At 39.6% G+C, this 22706-nt stretch overlaps 3 protein-coding genes across 12 annotated transcripts in view; all 3 read left to right on the top strand.

The window, feature by feature from the left end:
* Positions 1-2783: 2783 nt before the first annotated feature.
* Positions 2784-5745, top strand: LOC115737368 (U11/U12 small nuclear ribonucleoprotein 25 kDa protein). 3 transcript variants are annotated; one of them, XR_004015014.1, is made up of 6 exons: positions 2784-3228; positions 3652-3751; positions 3878-3977; positions 4080-4168; positions 4789-5001; positions 5104-5284. XR_004015014.1 is itself a non-coding variant. In XM_030669452.2 (5 exons), exons 1-5 carry the CDS (start codon positions 3030-3032, stop codon positions 5429-5431), a joined length of 765 nt encoding a protein of 254 aa, XP_030525312.1. In that variant the 5' UTR covers positions 2784-3029; the 3' UTR covers positions 5432-5745. The 3 variants fall into 3 exon arrangements, 2 of the variants coding, with proteins under 2 accessions (XP_030525312.1, XP_030525313.1); XM_030669452.2 differs by lacking the exon at positions 4789-5001 and having other exon boundaries at positions 5155-5745; XM_030669453.1 differs by lacking the exon at positions 4789-5001.
* A 351-nt stretch (positions 5746-6096) lies between these two features.
* Positions 6097-8615, top strand: LOC115737366. The gene is made up of 4 exons (XM_030669450.2): positions 6097-6438; positions 6545-6690; positions 7107-7602; positions 8032-8615. Exons 1-4 carry the CDS (start codon positions 6431-6433, stop codon positions 8387-8389), a joined length of 1008 nt encoding a protein of 335 aa, XP_030525310.1. The 5' UTR covers positions 6097-6430; the 3' UTR covers positions 8390-8615.
* A 6476-nt stretch (positions 8616-15091) lies between these two features.
* LOC115737369 (adenine phosphoribosyltransferase 5-like) overlaps positions 15092-22706 on the top strand; it is a 32434-nt gene continuing 24819 nt past the window's right edge. For 3 of the 8 annotated variants that reach the window (XM_048273774.1, XM_048273778.1, XM_048273777.1), the window contains exons 1-6: positions 15092-15110; positions 15928-16073; positions 16169-16279; positions 17375-17467; positions 17905-18054; positions 18203-18261. In XM_048273774.1, the coding sequence (XP_048129731.1) occupies positions 15989-16073; positions 16169-16279; positions 17375-17467; positions 17905-18054; positions 18203-18261 (498 nt within the window). In that variant the 5' untranslated portion in view covers positions 15092-15110; positions 15928-15988. Of the gene's footprint in view, positions 15111-15927; positions 16074-16168; positions 16280-17374; positions 17468-17904; positions 18055-18202; positions 18262-18882; positions 19092-19443; positions 19798-22706 lie in introns of those variants that run through there. The other 5 variants (XM_048273776.1, XM_048273775.1, XM_048273773.1 and 2 more) reach the window with 4 other exon arrangements.

Here is a 22706-nt window from a genome sequence, read left to right as displayed (position 1 = left end):
TTGAGTGTAATATATGCTTTTGATTGGTGTAGACTCTTAATTTAATTTAGAATTACTTAGGATTATATTGGAACATCCAGCTTTTTGCTTTTTTTTCAGTTATTTTTTTCAACAACTCTTGTAATGAATATATTAGTACTTGATTTTAATCGATGAGCATCATGTGCTTGGGCAAATTTTATGGTGGAATGTGATTTGTTCTTTAGCTTTTAACTTTTGACTTTTGAAGTGAACTGGTTTGTTTGTTTGCTGAAATGGAGGAGCTACAATTTGCAATGGCAGCCATTGTGTCATTCATTATTATTTCAAATCAACCCTCCGTTGTTCTGTGTCTAAGTAAGATGATCATCACGTAATTTGAACTCGTAGAGCATTGGATGTTGTGTTCACTTCACTTTAGCTTGGTCTGTATGTTATCCTACCGTCGCTTGTGTTTCTTTTGTGAATCCTAGTTTCGGAAGTTAGTAATGTGCCATTTTTCTTGACGATTTCCGAGCAGAAAAATTCTGCACTTTGTGGATGATGTGCTTTTGCAAACAGTGTAGGCATTGAGAGCGGTTGATGGTGGCATTTATATCTAATCGTAAGTAGAATTTGGACATATCTAAGTTTCAAGTGTGTCTCTTTCTTGCTTTTTTTGTGCCTTTAAATATCTCTACCTATGCATTGAAATCTTTGTGCATTTGCTCTTTTTTTTTTTTTTACCATTTGTCAATTTCACATAACGAGGTCCTTTTTTGGTACGAATAGTACATTGATTTTTAGTGTAATACATGTTTTTGATTTGTGTGGACTCTTGGTTTATTTTAGGCTCATTTAGGATTAGTTTGGAACATCCAACTTTGCCCTGTTTTTCAGTCATTTTTCTCAGCAACTCTTGTAACGAGTAGACGAGTACTAAATTTAAGTTGATGAGCACCATGTGCTTGGGCAAATTTTATGGAGGAATGTGGTTTGTTGTTTAGCTTTAACTGTGAATTGGTTTGTTTGTTTGCTGAAATAGAGTAGTATGGCGCTCATTAAGTCATATAGTATTATTTCAAGCCAACCCACCATTGTTCCGTGTATAAGTAAGCTGATCAACATGTAATTTGAACTCGTGGAGCATCGGATGTTGTGTTCACTTCACTTTAGCTTGGTCCGTACATTAATACCATCGTTTTTGTTTCTTTTGTAAATCATAGTTTCATAAGTTAATAATGTGCAATTTTTCTTGACGGTTTTTGGGAAGAAAAATTATGCACCCTGTGGAGGATGTGCTTTTGCAAGCAATGTTGGTATTAGTGGTGGTTGACAGTGGCATACTATATCCAATCATGACTAGAATATACACATTATGTCTAAGTTTCAAATGTGCCTCTTTCTTGCTTGTTCTGTGCCTTTATATATCTGTAAATATGCATTAAAATCTTTGTTCATTTGCTCTTTTTTAATTACTATTTGTCAATTTCACATAACGAGGTCTTTTTTGGTATGAAGAGCTCATTGATTTTTAGTGTAATACATGCTTTTGATTTTTAGTTTAGTTTGGAACATTTAACTTTACCCTGTTTTTTCAGTCATTTTTTTCAACAACTCTTGTAATGAGTAGACAAAAACTTGATTTCAATTGATGAGCACCATGTGCTTGGACAAATTTTATGATGGAATGTGATTTGTTGTTTAGCTTTAACTTTTAACTTTTGAAGTGAACTGGTTCTTTTGTTTGCTGAAATGGATTAGCGACAATGTACAATGGCAGTCATTGGGTCATTTAATATTATTTCAAATCAACCCACCATTATTCTATGTATAAGTAAGCTTATCATCATGTAATTTGAAAGCAACAATTACATTATAATCATTAATTACTAAGTATTATACTAGTGAAATATAATTAGATTATCCTACCATTAACTATAGAAACTAAGTATACCATAGTGTAGTTATTTTGTTTTCATGTAACTATAATCAAAGTTAGTGTAAATCTCGAAATCACAATTGATCTAATTATCTAAACTGAATAATAACAATTGATACCTAAATTAGAATGATTATTGTGTTATTATCTAATTATTTTTTTGTGATAATTATATTTTACTTACTATTGGAGGTATATTGAATCGATCGCAGGTGTAGACCGCCTTAAAGGAGGTACAACGTTTTCTTCCCGCAAAGACAAACTTCAATATGCGTCGCAGATAAAAGTTAATTGAATAGTGTTTCAAATTGAATTTATATAATTTATCTATTTTTCAAAAGCAGGAAACATAATAGATCATATTTGAAATGACCTTGAGTTTGTTAATTCTATTTGCATTTTTATTCCCCGCATCAAACTACTTGAATAAAATGAGCTATATCTCAAGTTAGCTAATAATTTCTTCAGTGATAAGTATGTTTGTATGTTTACAATATATATTTATATTCTACCTTATTTACTTAATAAAAAATTATATTTCAAATTAGTTATTAAGCATTTCAGTATGAAGAAATCTTTTAATCTCTCGACTACTTAATTTGAGAGACTCAACTTCTAGATGGTACAAGTGATGAATCTGAAATGGTGATGCATTGTCAATCGAGAGATTTAGATTTTAAATCTTCTATCGTTAAATTCACACTTCTTCTTTTTTTGTCAATGCTAAATTTATACTTCAAATAAATGATTTTAAGGGGCATCTTGCACGAGATGATTGTTGAAAACAATCTCGTTTGACCATATGCATCAGTTTACTCGATAAACGAAGTTCTGCAATTTGCCAAAAAAAAAAAAAAAATCAAACACAACGGTCTCTCCGCTTTCCAAGCCACACCCCCCATTTCGCTCCTCCCCACAAGAGGGAAATATCGTCCCGATTCTCTCTGCTCATTCCCTTCGCTTTTCCGATCAAACCACTCAGATTCTCACGAATCTAGCCCTCATCTCAGACCTCAGTTTCCGGACGGAAGATCTCCACCTTCCCTGTTCTCGGTTTCTTCTTTGTTCGCGGCGCGCGTTGCTCGTTGTGGGGGGGCAAGCGGAAGAGGAAGGAGGCGTTTTGTTTATTATGCGAAGAGGCGTCGATTTTGAGGAGACTGGAAGTTCCTTGAGCTGTCTGGGTCCCCGGACGATCGACGAAGAGTTCGACGATGACGGCGAAGAAGAAGGAAGGGTAGCGGTGGGGTGTGCGCGTAGCAATTCGTATTACAGGTTGCCTCAGCATTTGCTCAAGCTCTCCATTCTCAAGCTCGATGGCTCTGTCTTCGGTGAGCCCTCTTCTTTTGCTTGCTTAAAGATGATACAGCAAGATGATTCCTCGGCGGTTTTCCATTGTTTAGGGGTTCCTGACATTTCATTATTCTGGATCGAAAAAAGGTTACCTTTTTCTTGCATTTTGATTGATGAGTCTTTTTTTTTTTGTTTGTTTTGGAACCGGCTTGGGCCCTGGATGATTATTCCTGACTGGGATCGATCGAGTCGAGCGGTCATTTTAGACCGTTGCTTAATCGGACAAAGCACATGATTCGTCAAGAATAATTTATTGCTTCTGCATCGGTGGATGTCGTTTTTGTCGGTTGTCGTGCATTAAGATTTGTCAGCATCCGATTTCGATCCTGAATCTGTATCCTTGGATAGCGTTCTGTTTGGTTTTTCTTCCGTTTGATTTGGTCGAAATTTTGGTTGTACAGATGTTCATGTCGCGAGACATGGCAAAGTTGCAGCACTCAAACAAGCAATAGAAGATGTTTTCAGTTCATCGCCTAAGGATGGCGTAGGCAACATTTCATGGTATCATAACATACACCCTTTCCTTTAAGCGAGTTTAATGGTGTAACTTTCTGAAGGACATATTTTGATTCTTTTTATTGCACGAAACTGATGATTTTTTCGATCGTCAATCCCGTGTTTCGTCAGGTCACATGTGTGGGGGCACTTTTGCTTGTGTTTCAACGGTGAGAAACTACTCAATGACAGGGCATACTTAAGAAGTTTCAATATTAACGATGGTGATCAGGTCAGAGCAAATAATTTTGATGAAATTCTACCAGTTTGTTGTTAGTGAATTCTTTCCGAGAATATTGAGTTTCCTGAAATTTCCTTTCTGATGTATTTGCAGCTATGTTTTATTCGTCACCTGTCCACTAATTACTCACCGATGAAAAGACAGCCTAAGAACCAGAATGTCAGTTTCAGGCAGCACCAAATGTAAGAGCTTCTCCTTCTGCTTCTCTTATGTCGAGCAGCACAAATCGGAATGCAGACATTAAAGTTATTTCACACCTGCTGACAGGCTCATGCAGTGTTATCACCACAACAAGCTGTCAATAACTTCAAATAGAGACGGTCAAATGAAATCATGACCATTCAGTTAAGCCACCCTCTGAAATAGACATTGAGAGAGATAGTAGAGATAAATTATAACTATTCAACTGAGCCATCATGGAGTCAGATTTCTGTGGTTCGCTCTCCTAGTTAATCGCAGATTGACAGTGAAGCTATCTCAAAATTTTAACGGATAAAGGACTGAAACAGTTTCGGTATTTGCTGAGTCTGATTATGAATGTAGGAGGCAGAAAATGAGAGATGTTTTTACCTAAATTGTTAAGTATTTGTTATGAATTTGCAGGAAAAAATGAAGTATATCATGACGTGGATTGTTGAATTAAGAGAGCACAGTGTATGAAATCAACAATGCATGTTGCTATAGCCTAACTGATGTTTTGCCAGGACTTACTGAATGGTCAAGAGTCCGTTGATCCATTCAATATTTGAAAAGAAGAACCGACGTGAGTGAGTTTGTGGGCTAAATTGACTTTATGGTCCAGTCACATGGTCAACTGTCAGAAGACAAAAAAAGTAAGAAGCCAAGACAACTGCTATATAGATATGCTGAGCAGTCCCAATGGAAAAACAGAAGGTTAACAGGAAAGTCCAGCGATCGTTTCATCTAGTCTGCCTAGATTGCCAAATGAAGGCTGAAGAGAGAAAACATTACCTCCCACAGTAGGAGCCTTGACTTAGTTATCTCTGTTTTTTGGGTAAATCTGGTGCAGTCCTCATTAGTTGGGTAGATATAACTTCTTTTACCTGCTTTTACTTGGCATGGTCTTTTCTTTTAATGAAGCAAATGTGTTTTGCAGTACATGAAGATAAATGGAACTGAGAGATTTATTTTTGCTCTTCCGTGAAAGGTTGCCTCCATATTCGAACAATTGTAAAGCGGCAGAAGCAGAGAACAGTGCAGATGATGCGGATGATTGGGATTACTTTAAGTACAACAATCCCAAAGATCACGAGATTCCAATACCAGGATTCAGGTTGGCCCCCTTCTTAAGAGGATGGCTATCGCACTCCAGATTATGGAAGCCCTATTGGAGGGTCAAAAGGAAGGGCTCGGAAGCACCTAGGCGCGCTTCCAGATTCGCCGTGCATTGTCTGGGAGGTGGACCTGGGATGATACGATTGTGATTCTAGTCATCTGTAGTGATAGACCTGAGATAGAAGCGTTACCTAACACGTGAGAGAACCTGTAGTGTGTTGTTGAGTGCACATTTTTGCTTTCGGAAACCTTTCAGATTCTCCGAACTCAACCCCGTGGTAGGTGTTTGTAGTGTGAACCTTCAATCAGTTGACAGGAATTAAAGTTTTCAATTTCCAGCATTGGCTGAATTTGCACCTTGATGGGCGTGACTTCAGTCTACAGGAAGAAAGGAGAGTTTGTTTTCTCTAGTCGATCTTTGTAACTTTTTAAAGAGATCCATTGACGCCGCTGCGTGTAACCATCTTCCAGGATCCAGGTACGAGTCTTCTCTCGAGCTTCCATCCTCAGCCCTTTGACATCATGCCGCCATCCGGGATACTTCATCTTAGAAACCTAACATGATGCTGTAGATGTCTGCAATTGTAGCTGATACTCGGGGCTTTTTAAGGATACCACAGTTCTTCAAGCTTGAGGTTCTTGAAGTACTGGTCGACAAGAGTTAACCCCGTGTGTAGAAGTGAAATAATGCCGTGAGAACGCATCGAGATGGTTCGATCAAATCTCACGGGAGCCATTCAATTAAGAGGAGATCAACGGTCATCTGGGAAACCTTCCTAGTAATAAATCTATCTGAATCTCCCCTGTGAGATAAATTTTATACCTGTCAAATGAACTATGAAGCAACCGATTCACTTATCATCGCCAGATTCTCAGATAGCACAAAAAAGCCCAGGCAATTCAGCCCACATTCATCGAAGAAATCCTGGCGCAACAAACATTTTTTATTTAAATAATTAGCTCCAGAAAAATCCTTATCTGCTCATACCTTCTTCGTAACAGAGCAAAGAGTCCCTATCTCTCTCTCTCTGAAAGTGACTGTTGCATTTGGCCTTTCCCGCGTACAAGAAAGACCATCGAGAAGAAAGCAATTTTCGTGCACGGAATTGAACAGGAGATCCGGAGGAGCGGGAATAATAACGAAGACAATGGAGAGGTGATCATCCCATTCTGAAAGTGACTATTGCTTTCTTCTTCGAATAAACTGTGTTTTCTTTTCCCCTCATTTCCTTCGGAATTCCCTCGTTTTTTTTTTTTTCCAGGAATCACTCTAAAAACGTCGCCTCTGAAAAGACAGAAGAACGTCTGGGAATGCGGAGGAACTTTGAGGGAGGAACCGTCATTGATGAAGGCATGGACGGACTTTCTCAGAAGCTCCAATGCATGACTTTCCGAACGCCCAAAAGAGGTAAGGGGAAAGGATACTTCTCTGTTTTTCCAGTTTGCTTCACTTTCTCTCTCATTTTCCTGGAATAAGATACGCGTTCAATCACCATCTGGGGTCATTCTTGTTTTCTTTGAATGCAAGAAAGACTGTTTGATCCAGGGAAAGAAAGAACGTAGTTGAACAAATTCTTTTCCACTTTCTTGGTCATTTTATGCATCTGATTGCTTTCACCATAGTTGCTGTTGTACTGGTAGGTGGGTTCAACAAGGTTCAACCTTTTCTTGATTCTTAATTAGTATAACCAAAGCAATAGTTAACCTTTTAGATTGTAGATCGCCGCTAAATGATAACAATGTAGTTTGATTACAAGCTTTAAATTTACTCAAGCGACCATACTTAAATTAGTTGTTCATCGAGTCGATATGATTGCTCTCCAGATAAGAACATTTCCCGGAGGCAAGTGCAGGACATGGAAGAACAGGCAAGGGCAGGGTGGGAACTAGACTTCCTCATCGAAGAACAGCTGGGCCGGTTCTACGACTGCAACAACCGGGCAATGAACCCGGCCCGGCTCAGTGACGTGGCCAAAATGCTCGCGCCCGATTCAACTCCACCCCTCGAGCTGGCCTCTGTAGGCTGGTTTGGCGATTGGAGGCCCTCCATAATCTTGGGCCTTCTTCAGGGGATGGCACGTTCCTCCCTGCTGTTGTCCGATCAGGGTCAGATTGAACGGAGCTTAATGCAGTTGATCCGCGAGGTAAGGATCGAGGAGGCGATCATCGATGGGGAAATGGCTGAGATTCAGGCCACTTGCGTTCTGAGGCTTCCGTTTGCTAGGCAGATTAAGGGACCTGGTGGTGTTTTCGAACTGAGGTCAGTTTATTCCGAGTTCAAGAAAATCAAGCAGGTCATCAACAAGGCGCAACAGCTCAGGTCCAACCCCTCGCCCTTCACATTTTCTGTTCTCTTCGTTTTTGGGTAAAATTTTGAATTTGTGAACTTCCAGTTAGTAAATATATGATGTTATTTAGTCTATGAAGTTCTGCTTTTTTTTTTTAATTGGTTGAGGTATTATCTTCCAACCAAGATTTCTCAGTAAGGTCTTGAACCTACTTTCTGGTTTTGCACTGCTACTAAATGTGCAGTCAAATGCATTCGACTTTCTGATACTATGTGCAAGGTCTCGACTCACAATCCGCGAAAACTTGTGGGAATAAGTGCAATGTCCGTTTCTGTTTTTCGAATCAGAAGACGGAGCCTAAAAAGCTCGATTAGTTTGAGAGTAGCTCAACAAGTCCTAGAAAATGGTGTTAGAATGACCCATTATATGCTGTTAATTAGCGATATTGCAATGCTCGACAGGTTCAGGACATTGGAGCTGGTGGCCCAGAAAATCCTGGACCCAACTGATGCAGCATCCTTCCTTGTCGCATTCGAGAAGATACGGCACGGGCTTCACTGTTTGGCAGCCGAACAAGAGTCGCGGAAAGGTCCCGTGACCGTGTCTACCAGGGGGTTGAGGTCCATTTACGAGAGAGAGTGTGGGAGCGAGAGCCCACACAGGAGTGTCAAGTCCATTGACAAGAGGCTGCTGAAGAATGCTAGGAGAGACTGCAGAGGAAGATATCAAACCCACGATGACGGCACGGCTCTGGCTCGGTTCATCGAAGAGCTGCAGTGCGAATTGCAAGAGCATTGCACCCAAAGCAGGAAGGTTTAGCATGAGAAAGATGAGAAACAGGACCAGGTAAGAGTTGGGTCATTCTGATTGCCGAGCTGATTCGAGACATTGTAGGTGATCTTGCGGGTTTATGCCGCGTACTTTAGATGTGCTGTTCCTTTTAGGTTGCTCCAATTTAGCGAGTCGGGTCAACCAGTAACCTCACGGCCTGGCAATGCCGGGCCGGTGTCCATGTACATGATGTCGGAGGAGCTCTCGTGGTGTACAGGACTCCGAATTGTGTGGTGGAACGGAGGATTGCACGATATTACTCTTTTTCCTCCTCAGTTTTGAACCCATACAATGTGTTTCGCACGTCTTTAACGTGGGTGACCCGATCGAATCACATAAATCCTTTCACTCTATGTGCTTTTGGGTTTCTCGCCAAATTGTCGCCTATGGGTACAGCCTTTGCACCCTATAGCTCAGTAGCTTGATTGCCCTTAAGGGTCCCTCGCAGAAAAGGTAAAGACAGAATCGGATATAAAGGGCGTTTAAAAGGTTAAAAAGAACCATCAATACTCTTAAAGTGCTCCTTGACTTTGCGGGAGCCGAGATTGGGGAAAAGCTCATATCCTTCAATCATATCTTTTTAGTTTGCCATGCATCGCATCTGTCGATGCACTACATTGTCATGTCACTTTGCAATTTGCATCATGGGAAGGTTTGCTTGCGCATGCATGAAAATCAACTTCTTTTCCTTTGATTGGGGGTACGGGGGTTTGGAAGAATTTCATGGGTAGGATGTGGAACTTTAGTCCATGTTGGCGAGCTTCCGAGTAAATCCTGAAATGGATTTCGAATTCTGGTGTCGACGTGAAATCTGTGAAGACGTATAAAGATTACTTCCACGGCTCTTAAGACACAAATTATAGCACGGCCACCGGTTTAAAAGCTGGTTCGACCCTAGAATCGAACCGGTCAAGGCAAACGAAAGGAGGATCGGGCGGTCCCCAATGGTCAAACTTGAGGTCGGAGCTGAGAACTTGCCGAGTACCTACGCGATTCGGGGTTTTTGACCGGGATCTTGAAGGGGATTCGCTCAGGAGTTGACTCAATATTAAACCGGTCGGCACCGTTTTCGGACGTTTTATCCGGGGCCATCGGCATTGGCGCAGCCCTATTTCCAAAAGCATCGACGGCAATGGTTTCGCCACAGCAAATCGTAGTATCGATTGGATTTGGCACAATAAAAAATGCATGCTCTAGTGAAATATATAATATACAATATATCGTATGATGGGTGATGAGTTGATGTCTATTCAAACACGCAGAAAATCTTGCCGCAATGTCATATGTGATTGAGATTGAACCTATGGATCGACGTGGAGTTTATCCTGAAAATATATCCGTCGTAATTATTATCATTATTGTTATTGTTGTTATCGTTATTATCCAGCATAAATAGGAAATTTGGGAGGAAAAAAAGGCCATCCAAGAAAATTGGATCGCAGCTTGCTAAGAAGGGCGAGGCCGTGAGAGAGTGAAGCAGTTGGTGGGGCCCATTGGAAAAAGGAGGCCCAATCAAAAAGATCTGGCGATCCATCGGTGCTTGCCAGTACACCCCGCGTGCACATGAACAGTGATCCTGTCCGTCCCTTTCCTGCCGGGCCCACCTCCAATTATATGGCGCATGATCTCCCCTCCGGATCTTGTGTGCTTGTCCTCCGCCCCGCACCCCTTTTTTTTAGGTTTCCTTTCTTTCTTTGCTGTTTCCCTATTTGAATAGCCAGCATGAAATAAACTCGATCGCTTACCGTCAATTTATCTGCTTGTGCATTATCACGTATCGGTATGATCGTGCCCGATTAAATACGATTTATAATGAAAAATATGGTTCATACTTCTTTCGATCTCATGATTAAGGAAATATGATTTTGGCTTATTGGTGTTTTCGATTTGCCCTTGTTAATATTTTAAGATGTTTGGAGTTCCATTCCTGTGAACCTTATAAGTAGTACCCATTTGCAGAGGTTACAAGGCGAGAGAGTGAGGACGCTAGGGTACGATCAGGCAGAAGTGATTAATCATAGCCGGATTGATGTTAACTTTAACTGATCTTGATTGGTTCGTTAACATGTAAAGCCTAATTCTTGATTTGATGACAGGTACACCGGCGTTGGCTTGTGTTTACTTTTTTACTCTTTGAAACGATGAATCAATTTCGCAATATTCAATCATTTACATTTGTGAAAACATTTTAATTGGAAAATAGAATTATTTGCAAATTTCTTTGCATGTAAATATGAGATGAGACATAGAATTTCCCACATTCTCCATACTATGCATCCCTAGTCAAATATTGATCATCATCATAATGTAAGACGACAGTGAAGTGGTGTACAAACGTTGTTCTTGAATATTATATTCGCATAATATTAAGTGTAGTAACTACCATAACTTATTCAAAACATTTTAGCTAAGGTTATTATATGACTATCATTAACTTTATGTTGTAATGCAATCAATTGGCACCTTCTTATATGTCTAGTACTACAATAAAACTATAGCATCAACTAGTCAAATTCTAATCATGATAATATAATGAAGAAATAAAAATTGACAATATCATGTTATAAATTTGCCACGAACGTTTCATGTCCAATTTTCCCCGACAAGCGCTTGATCTCACTTGTACTAATTGACTATCTTATTGGAATATAATGTTCGTACATTTTTTTAATAAAAAAATTGGCCGACACAATACCCTCTCAAGATGGAAGAGAATTCATTAGAACTTTATTTCTTTATTAATATCGCAAAATGTATTAGAATTGTAGAGGTAAATGCACGAAAAGTGAAATCACACGCGTGTGACCGAATCCTTCAAAGCCCCGAAAATGTCACCATATGTTTGAAAATGATCGACCGAAAAGTGAAATCACTTGAAAATATTATCAGATGTTTGAAAATAATCAAAGTAGTTGAATAGAATGGTCGCTCCGACCATAACCCGGGTAAGTTTGCGAATACGAAAATGATTTATGTCAAATAGAAGCATCCGAGGAAGCTGAGAAATAAGGTAAGCATAACGACACATTTCTAGACTAACATTAGGAGGAGGAAATCGGGTTTTAAATTTCCAGAAACTGCACGATTGTATAGCCAAACTCGATTAAAGATGGAGCATAGTACAACATGGTCAATCATTCTGTTTGGATATTGTTTTAAGCATTCTAGGGAGTCCTTAAAGGATGACAAATACTGTTACCCTACACCCACTATGTATGTATGTATGTATGTATGTATGTATTAGCCATCGCATGAGTATTATCCTTACATCGTTTCTTCCCACCAAACGTGATTCCGAGTATGCTTATTGCATGTTCCAACATACTACTCGCCTTCTCCAATATACTTGAAATTATATGCCGTGGAAGAGACAGATCAAATATCAAAGGCAATCAGCCATGTTGACGTGATATTGCATCAGTCTCCATTTCACTCACTTTGTGATAAGCTCATGTGTGAATTTCGTAATTTAGAACAACCAGAATATGTTCAGTGATACAACATGTGTTATTTACGCATTAAAAAATCGATGGATGCACGGGATATCTTTCAGAGACTTATGGAGAGAATATCATATGATTAGACCTGTCAAAATGGATCATAGACACATTTGTTAAGGGAAAAGTGTCAAAAAAGTCTTAAATTTATTACATTAGTGCCAATTTAGTCATAAACCTATTTTTAGTGTCAATTTAGTCCTAAACCTTTTGCAATGATGGCAATTCAGTCCTAAAACTTTTATTAGTGCCAATTCGGTCCCAAAGCTTTTGCATTGGTGACAATTCGGTCCTAAATGTTTTGTATTTATGCCAATTGAGTTAATCATGCTAATTTTGACCGAAAATCGATGACGTGGACGTTGATTGTCCTACATGGCACGGCTAATATTGACTTGGACATTTTTAAATATTATTTAAATATTTTTAATAATCTTTTAAAGCATTTTTTGGTTTTTTTAAAAAATATTCTTAAAAATTATTAAAAATATAAAAATATATATTAAAAAATGTCCATGTTACCGTCGGTTGTGCCACGCAGGACAATTGACATCCACTTCCAATGATTTCTGATCAAAATTGGCGGAATTGACTCAACTGGCATATATACAAACAATTTAGGACTAAATTGGCACTAATGCAAAAAATTTAGGACTGAATTGGCACCAATGCAAAATGTTTAAGACTGAATTGGCACCAAAAATAGGTTTAAAACTAAATTGGCATTAATGCAATAGGTTTATGACTTTTTTGACACTTTTCCCCATTTGTTAACTCATATCCGATGAGCTGAATTGTTATATAGGTTAATTATTTTGAATAAATGAGTTATAAATGGGTTTAGAATTGTAAATTGATTAACAATCAATTTGTGTTGGACAATATTCGATCCGACCGCACGTTGGACGGGTCTACATATAATGGACTACTCACATCGCTCGCAATGATATCTATATTATGCTTATTATTGCTAACAATATCAACATGGGAGAGGTCATTACAACATCGAACGAGAAAGTTGTCGGTGCGTTAGTATGTCATGTTCAGAGGTGGGGGTGATTGGTTTCGGGATGAGTTTTGGAACCTATCATGTCAGAATCTATTCTCAATTTTTGAAACTCGGAACCTACATGTTTGTCTTGGAACTAGTTCAAGAACCTACCCTGTTTTTCCGATTTGGTTCCAAGGTCTACCAAAGAGCTTGTTTTTCTTTTGTCCCTTCAATTTTTACGGCAAAATAATACTAGCAATAAGACGATTCTAAGTAAAAAGATGAATAACAAAAATCCCTATTTGTCAAAAGCAACAATCCGTAAGATGAACACGTAGTCTTGTACAATTATAAACCATAAAAAGTTCAAACACATAACGAAAAACATAAAGTACAAAATTTCATCCCTCATTCATCCATAAAAATAGTGCTCCAAATTCTATTAGGATCGGTGCATATTCACATCGAATTAAAACGTAGCAAGAAAGAGAGATCGAAACACGAGATTTTATTCTGCTTAACCCTTAAACTAGGACTACGTCCGGTAGAGAATTCCACTATAATTAGCACCTTACCTCTCGTTACAACACTCAATTATAAGTGAAAAATAGTATATACAGTAATAACTATTCATGAGCTCAAACCCAAACTATTAATGAAAAATTACGGATTTAAATCGTATAAGCCCTCTGGTGCCCAAGTGGCGTTGCCCCCTTGAGACCCCCGTCGGGCGGCTCTCTTGGACCCTCACCCGCTCAGCATGGAGTGGGACCTATGTGCTTTCCTATTGCAAGGGAGCATGAACTATACCCCAACAAATTCAAATAATTTGAAAACAAAACAAACAATATATTTAATTACTTAACGATAGTTTAAATTGAGTTAGCATTAAAAACTAAAACAATAAACAGAAATACTCATCATGTATATCAATTCCACTTAAACTAGGGTATTTATCTTTTTTAGCTTTATGAAACCGGTCCGAAATCGGTTCGGTCGATCCGATTCCCGGATGGTTCTTCCCTAGAAAACGGGAACTAGACTTGTTTGGAGGGCGGTGCAATCCAATCACAACCTCTCCTACCCATCCTATATATTGTCTTTTTCGTTCTATGTTAGAATAGACGAGATTTTACGAATAGAATCGATCCGGTTGCACACCCCTCCTCACACGTAGATATCAAAAGACTCCATTCTCGTCTACAACGTTCCACTAATGTGAAAAGCTTTTTGTTCGCCCTAGGCGCACGGCTGTGCTAATTACGGATGGCCTTGACGTCCCTTGAAAGACATTTATCAATCTACTTTAATCGAGATACGTGGAACCGAAGGGTACCGTGAATGTAATTTTCCTGTTAAAGGCCAAGGCAGTGATATATTGTCTTTGCTAATTTAGAACATTGTCTACATCTAAATCAGGCGTACAAGTCATGGAATATCTCGAATCAAATCATGATTAAAATGACCTTACACGACAGACTAGTGCCCGTGCAATGATGACGATAAGAATTCTTTCTCATCTTTCACTTTTGACGAATTGGTAGACCGCACGACATTTTATTTAAAGCAAACTTTCGAATCTTGGCGTGCATCCCGAATTCACAACTATACCGCGGCATCTACGACTAACTCTGAAATAGTTGGAAATGATACCGATTTTTACCATTTCAAGGGTTACGTGTAAAAATCCGAAGATCTGGGTTAAATTATTCAAAAACCGTTTTAGGTTAAGAAAAAATAGGAGATAGGGGGAAGAATGAATAGCTATATCGAGAGAGTATGAGTGAAGATTATGCTCCAACAAGTTTTAAATTGCTAACTAACCTATCAAGTATTCTCACCTCGCCAAAAAGGAAAAATAAAATCGTTGGCGACTTGGATTGAGAAACCACCCCTTTCATCCATTTTATTTTTAGTAATTGCCCTTTGTGTTTTCGCCCGGCGTGATTTCAGTCAATTTTGTCGCACCCAACAACTAATCTCGTGGGATTTTCATTTTTACTTTGAAGTGATGTGTCGCTCTTTGATATGAAATAGAGATCTTCCTTTCGATTAAAAAAAAAAAAACACCAGTCATCCACTTGACTTCTGCCGCCATGCCGCCGTAGCCGTCCACCACCGCAGCCGCTGGCGCTTTCTCTACCTGGGACGAAACTACCGCCACAAAGGGCTACCATAGAGCTAGTCACTCTTGCACTCTCTCTCTCTCTCTCTCTCTCTCATACGTACATATCGCGGCCTTAGGTTGTTTAATGTTAATCTTGAACGCATGCCTAATATCAGAAGTAGCGAAACGATCGAAATAAGGAAAAGTGCGCTTCCAATTATAAAAATTATTAGTGCTAAGAATATTAGTATTAGTCAAAATATTAAGCTATGAGACCAACTATAAACGACCTTTTAAATAAGTGAGTTATCAAGAAAAGTTTATTTGATTAGTAATAATTTTGCAATTTGCTAATAAAGTGCTGAAATTATATGTACTAAATTTCAAGAGACAAATGTTTTAACTATCGAAAATATTGAAAAAAATGTTGTCCAATAATAGTTGAATTTCGAGTGTTAGATAATGTTCTTTTGATAAATAGAGAATTAATGAATATTATTGGTAGGTTTTTATTTTCTAATGTAATAGGAAATTTTTTCTTTTATGTCCGAATATCTTTATTTGAATGAAACAATAATCTCATCCTTACTCATCGAGTTAAATGATTTCGGGACATACTTCAATCATTTAAATCAACGATAGTTAAAACATCAAACGACATAATTTTAAGAAAAATGTTTCTCACATACTATCACCGCGTATTTTGTATAAAACACTTATTAATTGAAACATTGTAGGTCAGAAATAATGACAAGACTGTTAAACTGTCGGGCTAGCGGGCTTCCTAATTTTAATAAGCACTGAATACATTAAATTTTTAAATTTTTATTTAGAGCACTTATTGGAGTTATGAAAGTGGCCTTAATATGCTCGAAATATTCTATAAATACCAACACCGATTTGGATATTGTTCAGGTTGAGTGCTGGACACCCTCTCTCTCTCTCTCTCTCTTTCTCCACTCACACACATAGTGAAACAGAGAGTGAAGGAGATGCTGGCAGCAGAGAATGGAAGAGACCCAAGATTGAAGGCCATCTCAGACGCCATAAGAGTCGTTCCTCACTTCCCGAAACCAGGTTAATTTCTTGCGGTTGCGTCTTCGTCTTCCTCATTCGTCTTGTCCAAACTCTTAACGGAGATCGTGTCCTGTTTCTTTGCTTGCACGTCGAAGGCATAATGTTCCACGACATAACCACTCTGTTGCTGGATCACAAGGCCTTCAAGGACACAGTTGACTTGTTTGTCGAGCGTTACAGAGACATGGGCATCTCCATTGTAGTTGGTACTCTCTCTCTCTCTCTCTCACGATTTTTCGATTTTAATCTTTTTAGGACTTTGTTAGATCCTTTTCTGATTGTGGTATCATGACACTGTCCATATTCTTTCACGAGATTATTAATAATGAAAGACAAGTTGCGGCTTTTCGTATTGCTTTTTTCTTGTGGAAAAAGTTGAAATGGGGTGGTGCTCGTCTAAACATTTGAAGGACCACTGCGTAATATTTATTTTCTCTAAAAGCAGGTCACATTGAAAAGCAATCGGTAGGTAAGGCGAGTTCTTATCCTCGTTTTGTTTGGATTTCCCTTTATGAATATTTGCTTCAATCATGACCCCTTAAAACCACGAGCCACTGAAAAGAAAGGTGGGCTGCCGAATTCTTTTCTTGATCAGTTCTCTGTTTTCGCTGCAAAAGAAAGACACAGAAAAGAGAAAAAAATACAATCTTGGTTACCAAATGCGCGCAGATTTTGGTTTTGACTGCCCCGCCAATCGTCTCATCGGAACGTCCAAACTCGACTGAGGGCTTGTTTAACATAAGTTCACAACTCTCTTTCTTTATTTGCAATGTACTATATATTTTATCATTTTGCCGACGAGTCCGAATTTTCGAAGTTTGCATCTCAAGGAGGATCCTGACAAAATCGATGAAAGGGAAGGAGTATCCCAAATTTGCGTAGTAGACCAGGCCGGGCATTTGCCCGAGTTCATATAAATTGCTTTTATCTACTTTTGGCAAGAGTAGTCATTTCTTAAATCGCATTCTTCAAAAATTAGTTCACTTTTCCTTGTTGAAAGTGGATGGATCGGATACTTTCTAACTGTGCTTAGAGTTTCTGGTAGTTCTTGCAAATTCTTGACAAGGAAAAATGCGTGCAAGTACATAATCACCAGCGGATAACTGTCTATCAATCCATAAAAGTGGTTTGCTTACTTAATGCTACTGGTGTTGATCGTCCTGGTTTCTTGCTCAGCTTTGAAATGAATCAGTCTAGCGAAAAGATTTCAGGAAGATGTTTCTTTCAATCACCCCGTACAAGTATGCTATCAGAGTTCTGTTTCTCTTTCTTACGATATCCGATGTCGAGTTATGTCATAGGCATTGAAGCCAGGGGATTCATATTTGGGCCATCTATTGCTTTGGGTATTGGTGCCAAATTTGTCCCTCTCCGGAAACCAGGGAAGCTGCCAGGTACACTCTCGCGGAGTTCCTGTAATTACTTATGTATCGGCCGTTATCTTGTTCAGCAGAGATCTCGTGCTTGGTCTCTCTCTGTTTGTGGTAATGTCAATACATCGATGAAAAAGAATTCTTGGACGATCCAACAGGTTAAAGGGTAAAATCCCTGAAGCAGTTAGCACTTTGACGGGTGTACTTCTGTTCAAGTGCTTGACGCAATGTTGATTATCCAGTCAGTTGAAGCATCTGGTCCTTGACATCTGCTTGTCATAAAGCAGACGACTTGGCGCCTCCGGGTTTTAGGATTGTTGTGTTAGGACGGCGTTCTTTCTGCCTTCTTTTATTGGTGTTTCTGATAGTCTTGAATTGTAGCTGCTACTAGCTAGTCCTTGATGAAGTACTATCAGTAAAATCTGAATTGAAACTTCCAATATTTGATTGAACCTTAGGAAGAGTCATATCTGAATCGTATGAACTTGAATATGGCACCGATCAACTCGAGATGCACGTTGGAGCTGTTCAGCCAGGGGAACGTACTATAATCATCGACGATTTGGTGGCCACTGGTGGGACCCTTTCCGCTGCAATCAGACTTCTAGGTCAGTTGAAACTCTCGGGTTCTTGCTTTCTTTCACCTTTGTCCTTGCTGTAAACCTTCCAGTTTCCAATTTCTAGTTCCAATTTTTCTTTTCTCTAAATGTGAATTCCATGACTAAGATAAGCACAATTGGTCCTTCTGCTGACCAGAACGTTTTCAGGCTGAAGTGGTTGAGTGCGCCTGTGTCGTTGGTTCACCTGTTGTCCAGGTAATCCTCAAATAAAGCAGTTGGGCGATTTCTTCTCCTCGGGTTCAATTTTGCTTGAACTCATTGATGGATTTTGCTGCTTGCATTGTCCGGTTTTCATGCGTGCATTTCTCTTGCTGCTTATCTTTTTCCATCTACTGTAGATAAGGAATTGTATCATCATTCATGTTATCTATCTAGCCATGCATGCCTTCCCTAAGTCAACGTCGAAATGCACAACTTTTTCTCGATAGCAGGCTTTTATTGTTGTACTAGTGTCGTTTCAATTGTATATTGCTTATTCTGTATGAGATCAAGTTAACTGCTGATCAGCTCTGCTGCGCAGAAGTTCCCTTCACAAGGTTTATGGGGTCTGCTGTCGGTTAATGGTGTCTACTCAGTCTGTTTAACTGAAAAATGCATTTAAGCTCGGCTGTAATGGATAAAGGAGTCGCAAACAAGTGGTAGTTTGAGTTTGTTGGACTGATCAGCTAAACTAACACGCAGTCAATTTGATGCTTTTGCTGCAAATTCTAGTGCTATGATACACATGTGAGCAAAGAGTGCAATCCCAGAGATATGGACCTCTTCTCCTTTCTTTGGTTCCATTTGGTTTCCGTTGGTTGATTGTGTGTTTTGCAGGGAGAATGCGAGCTGAAAGAGAAGCCGCTGTTCGTTCTTGTGGAGCCCCACCTCTGAAAGTTGAGTTTGACAGGTAACATCCTCTCATTTTGAGTTATACTTTGTCATCCAGGAAAACCTCAGATGTCTATGGCAGAACCACCTGCACAGAACTTGACGTTGCAGACGCATCGGCGTCGTTCGATGTAGCAAAGCGCACATGTTTTCCAGTGTGATTCTCATGCTTTTCGAGTACTAGGCACTGTCGTCTTGCTGTGCTCTTGAAGTAATGTTCTAGGTGCATGCTTCTAGGATTATCTTCCAGAATGGGCTACAAAAGCGATGCATAAGAGCCTAGAGCTAGAATGTCCTCACACATTTGCTAAAAATTTCTAGTGCCAACACAGTAAAAAAGGATGAACTCATCGTGGGGTACTGTCTCTGCTACATATGCCTCCTAGATATGGAATGATTTGTGTTGTTGAATTTAATCAAGTGCATGGAGCAGATACTTTTTCTTTTGCTGCACCGATAAGATGACTTCTTATGTACAGAGACAATTTTCTTCCTCAAATGCCTCAGGATCAGCAAGTGAAGAGGATCCAGTTTAGGACTGATCCATGGGCTGCCCCTGATGAAGCATTTGCTCATTATTCTGCGCCGCCAGTTACTTGCTTCGACAAAGAAGGGTCCGATGTTGAAGCCTAAACCTTTTGAAGGCAAAATAATGTAGCCGCCTCTGCATTGGCTTCCTTGTGTAGTGGGGGTATTGGGCCGATGTCCTCGTAATAGTATACATCATACTTTCTTGATGAGCATCGAGTAAGGATTGGAGTAGGTCAATCGTTTCAATGATCAGAGGACAGGAGACCAAACTCTACCATGCTTTTTAGCCAACTGCATTGAAGAGCCAATGCCTAATATTGAATTGACTTCACTGCGACCTCTTTGTGTAGAAAATTTCTTGTTCATACTCTTTACAAAACCAGGTCAGAATTTCCTCTTGCTCGCGTGCCTAAGCATTAAATGGCCGGTCTGGTCCATAACTCGAACGTCATAGCAGGGGAAACTTGCTCGGCGCGGCCCCAGTGGTCACCAGACTCACCACTCACTTCCATTGTTGAGGACGGATTGAATTAGTATGTCCTACAATCTAAAATTTGTATAGTAAGAATGACGCAAAGATTCCTCTATGCAACTGAGCCTCAGCAATCCATGGACATTGGGCCCACGTTCTATCTCGAAGCCCAAATAAAATGGCCCAAAAAGACCGCCCATGAATAACTAGTTAGTTTTCTCTTCTTCTTCTCTTTTTCGTTTTAATGGGAAAGAAAAACTACATTTTATTTTACTCCCATGTCCTTCGATTTCACAATCTTCGTTATATTTTCGTCCAAATTATCTTTGTTGTTGATAAATTTCTCGCGAGAACAGAATCACTCTCGAGGCATGATGCGGGCACACGTGACATTGTTTTTTTCTAAGAGATAAGTGTGTTAATTCCAAAAGATCTATTTTATTAATCTGTAACATAACGTCATGATATTGAGTTTTGATCAAAAGATTTCACTATTTTGTAGCTACAAAATCCTAACAAGAAACAAACTCCCAAGAAAATCCTAACCAATATCTGCGGTAGTTTGTGGGGCGTGTGATAATATCTGCGCGTAGTTTGTGGGGCGTGTGATAATATCTGCGGTAGTTTGAGGGAGCTTCTTCCCCGTCGCCTCCAATATCCGCCGCTGCTCTCTCTCTCTATATATATATATTTGCTTGTTCGGTTTGGAATCCATGTGGCGTGGAAAACATTCTGTAGGCTCTGAAAGTAACTAGTGATGTGATTGGCATTTAGCGTGAGCAAGGACGTGACTGCTGATTCGTGTTCTTTTAACGCAGTTTGATGGTTCTGTCATGTTCTTTTGGCAACCGGTAGGCTAATAATTCACATGTTCTTGGATTCTGGACTGTCAAGGACCTGCAGTGCCTTGTATTCTTGATGTATTTCATTCTCAGACTGTTGAGAGAGCATTGGCGGAATGCAGGGATGATGATATAGATGCTGCCATTAGTAGGCTGCATGAGCTTTCTTTGGGTCCCGCCATGGATGATGGAGGATTTTCGAAGAACCCGGTATGGTAAATGATTTTCTCATGTCCTTTCAGTTCGTGCAAACATAAACCCTGTTTTTCATAACTAGCCAATCGAAGAGAAAAAGGGAAACAGATGGATTCAACTGTCATCTGCAATTACGTCCTTCTCTTAAGCAGGGAGATCTTGACTCTCATCAATTATAGTGAACAAAAAGGTGTTATATGTTGAAATCTTTGTGGGGATTCATAATGTTTTTGTCTTAATTACACGGAGGATATGAACCAACAGTCTCTTTGATCAATTCTTCATATGTTTGTTTTATTGGTCCAATAACATCGAAGCTCCGTTGACAGGTGACAGAGATGATGCTGATGCACCTGGTGAGCCATCAGCCAACCTTCCTGTTGATGGTGCAGGGTGGGTTGATGCATTTGTGAAGGAAATGATGAGCGCCACGAGTAAAGAGGATGCCAGAGTACGTTTTAACATGCTGTGCTTTAGTGTATGCTGTAATGTCATGGTGTTCTTTAGACTATCTGAGGTTACTTTAATCTGCTTAGGAAGCTACATCCGTAATAATCATCTTGGTAATTGCCAACAGTTTTGTTTATGTCACTACCCGTTGACAATTAGGCTTGTGAGGCTTCTGACATGATTGTTTAGTCTGGTGTTTGTTTTGTTTGCCCTCCTAGAAATATCTCCTAATAAGCCAAACTGATCTTGTCGTTATATCCAAATTACAATGAATGTCTGATGTAAATAATCAGTAATCTGTTGCAACTAGTAGGGGTGAGCATAATCAGGATAGGTAGGTTCCCTAGAACCTGAAACATATCCTACATATTATAATCGGTTTCCAATTTTTGGAACCTCGAACCCCGGAACCTGTTTTGGAACCTACCATGGTTTTTGGTCCGGTTCCGGGTTCTATCGGAGAACCCGTTTTTCTTTCGTTTCTTTTTCTGATTTCATTTTTTCTAGAAAATAATATGAGTATCAATAGAAATATTCAAAGTGAAATATGAATAATAAAGCTTACTATTCACCAAAATCAATAATCCCTAATATGAGCAATAGAAATTGCAATCCAACAAAAATAGAAGAGGTGAAGCGAGCGAGACTAGTTTTTTTTTTTTTTAACAATAGTTAAAACCCGTTCCAAAACCAGTTTGGTTCTCGTGTGGATCTTCACATGGAACAGGGAACCGGACCTGTTCCATTCGGTTTCCAAAAATTAGAACCTCTACTCGGATCTGTTTGAACAGAAATCGATTCCTAAACCTATTTTTTGAGTGGTCCGGTCCGGTTGTACTCCCCTAGCGACCAACGTTGTCTCCGGTTAAGGCAGCGACCTTGGCTGCGAAATGTAGTGACAACTTCGTAGCTTTAGAGAGGAAATGAAGAAATTGGTGAAGAAGGAAACAAAATCGTTGAGACGAAAGAGAAAGGAATGAAGCACAAGAACTCGACAATGACTGGGAGAGAAAATAGGCAACAGTTGGAATTGCATTGAGGTGTGAACGAAAACCCTAGGAGATGGATGAGGTGGCAGAGCTCCATTTTTCGGATTGCCGTTTGGATAGTTCCAAGTGCTCTGGCCAAACGAAGGAAGATACTTCGTGGCCTCTCTATCCAAACAAACTAGCAGTGCCTGAGACCTTTTCCCTCCAGAGTCCCTCTCTCTCTCACCCACTCTAGATTCTCTTTCAGACTCGCTCCCACTCTCTCTTTTAGACTCATCCTAGACGGATATA

Source organism: Rhodamnia argentea, chromosome 2 (genome assembly GCF_020921035.1).
Source record: "Rhodamnia argentea isolate NSW1041297 chromosome 2, ASM2092103v1, whole genome shotgun sequence".
NCBI classification, from domain to species: Eukaryota; Viridiplantae; Streptophyta; class Magnoliopsida; order Myrtales; family Myrtaceae; genus Rhodamnia; species Rhodamnia argentea.
This window is presented reverse-complemented; position numbering and strand designations above follow the sequence as displayed.

Coding starts and splice junctions, on each gene's coding strand:
- LOC115737368 (XM_030669452.2), top strand. CDS start 3,030: ATGCGAAGAGGCGTCGATTTTGAGGAGACTGGAAGTTCCTTGAGCTGT. Junction 3,752..3,877: donor GGCGTAGGCAACATTTCATG/GTATCATAACAT, acceptor GTGTTTCGTCAG/GTCACATGTGTGGGGGCACT. Junction 4,169..5,154: donor AGTTTCAGGCAGCACCAAAT/GTAAGAGCTTCT, acceptor CTTCCGTGAAAG/GTTGCCTCCATATTCGAACA.
- LOC115737366 (XM_030669450.2), top strand. Junction 6,691..7,106: donor TTTCCGAACGCCCAAAAGAG/GTAAGGGGAAAG, acceptor ATTGCTCTCCAG/ATAAGAACATTTCCCGGAGG. Junction 7,603..8,031: donor AACAAGGCGCAACAGCTCAG/GTCCAACCCCTC, acceptor AATGCTCGACAG/GTTCAGGACATTGGAGCTGG.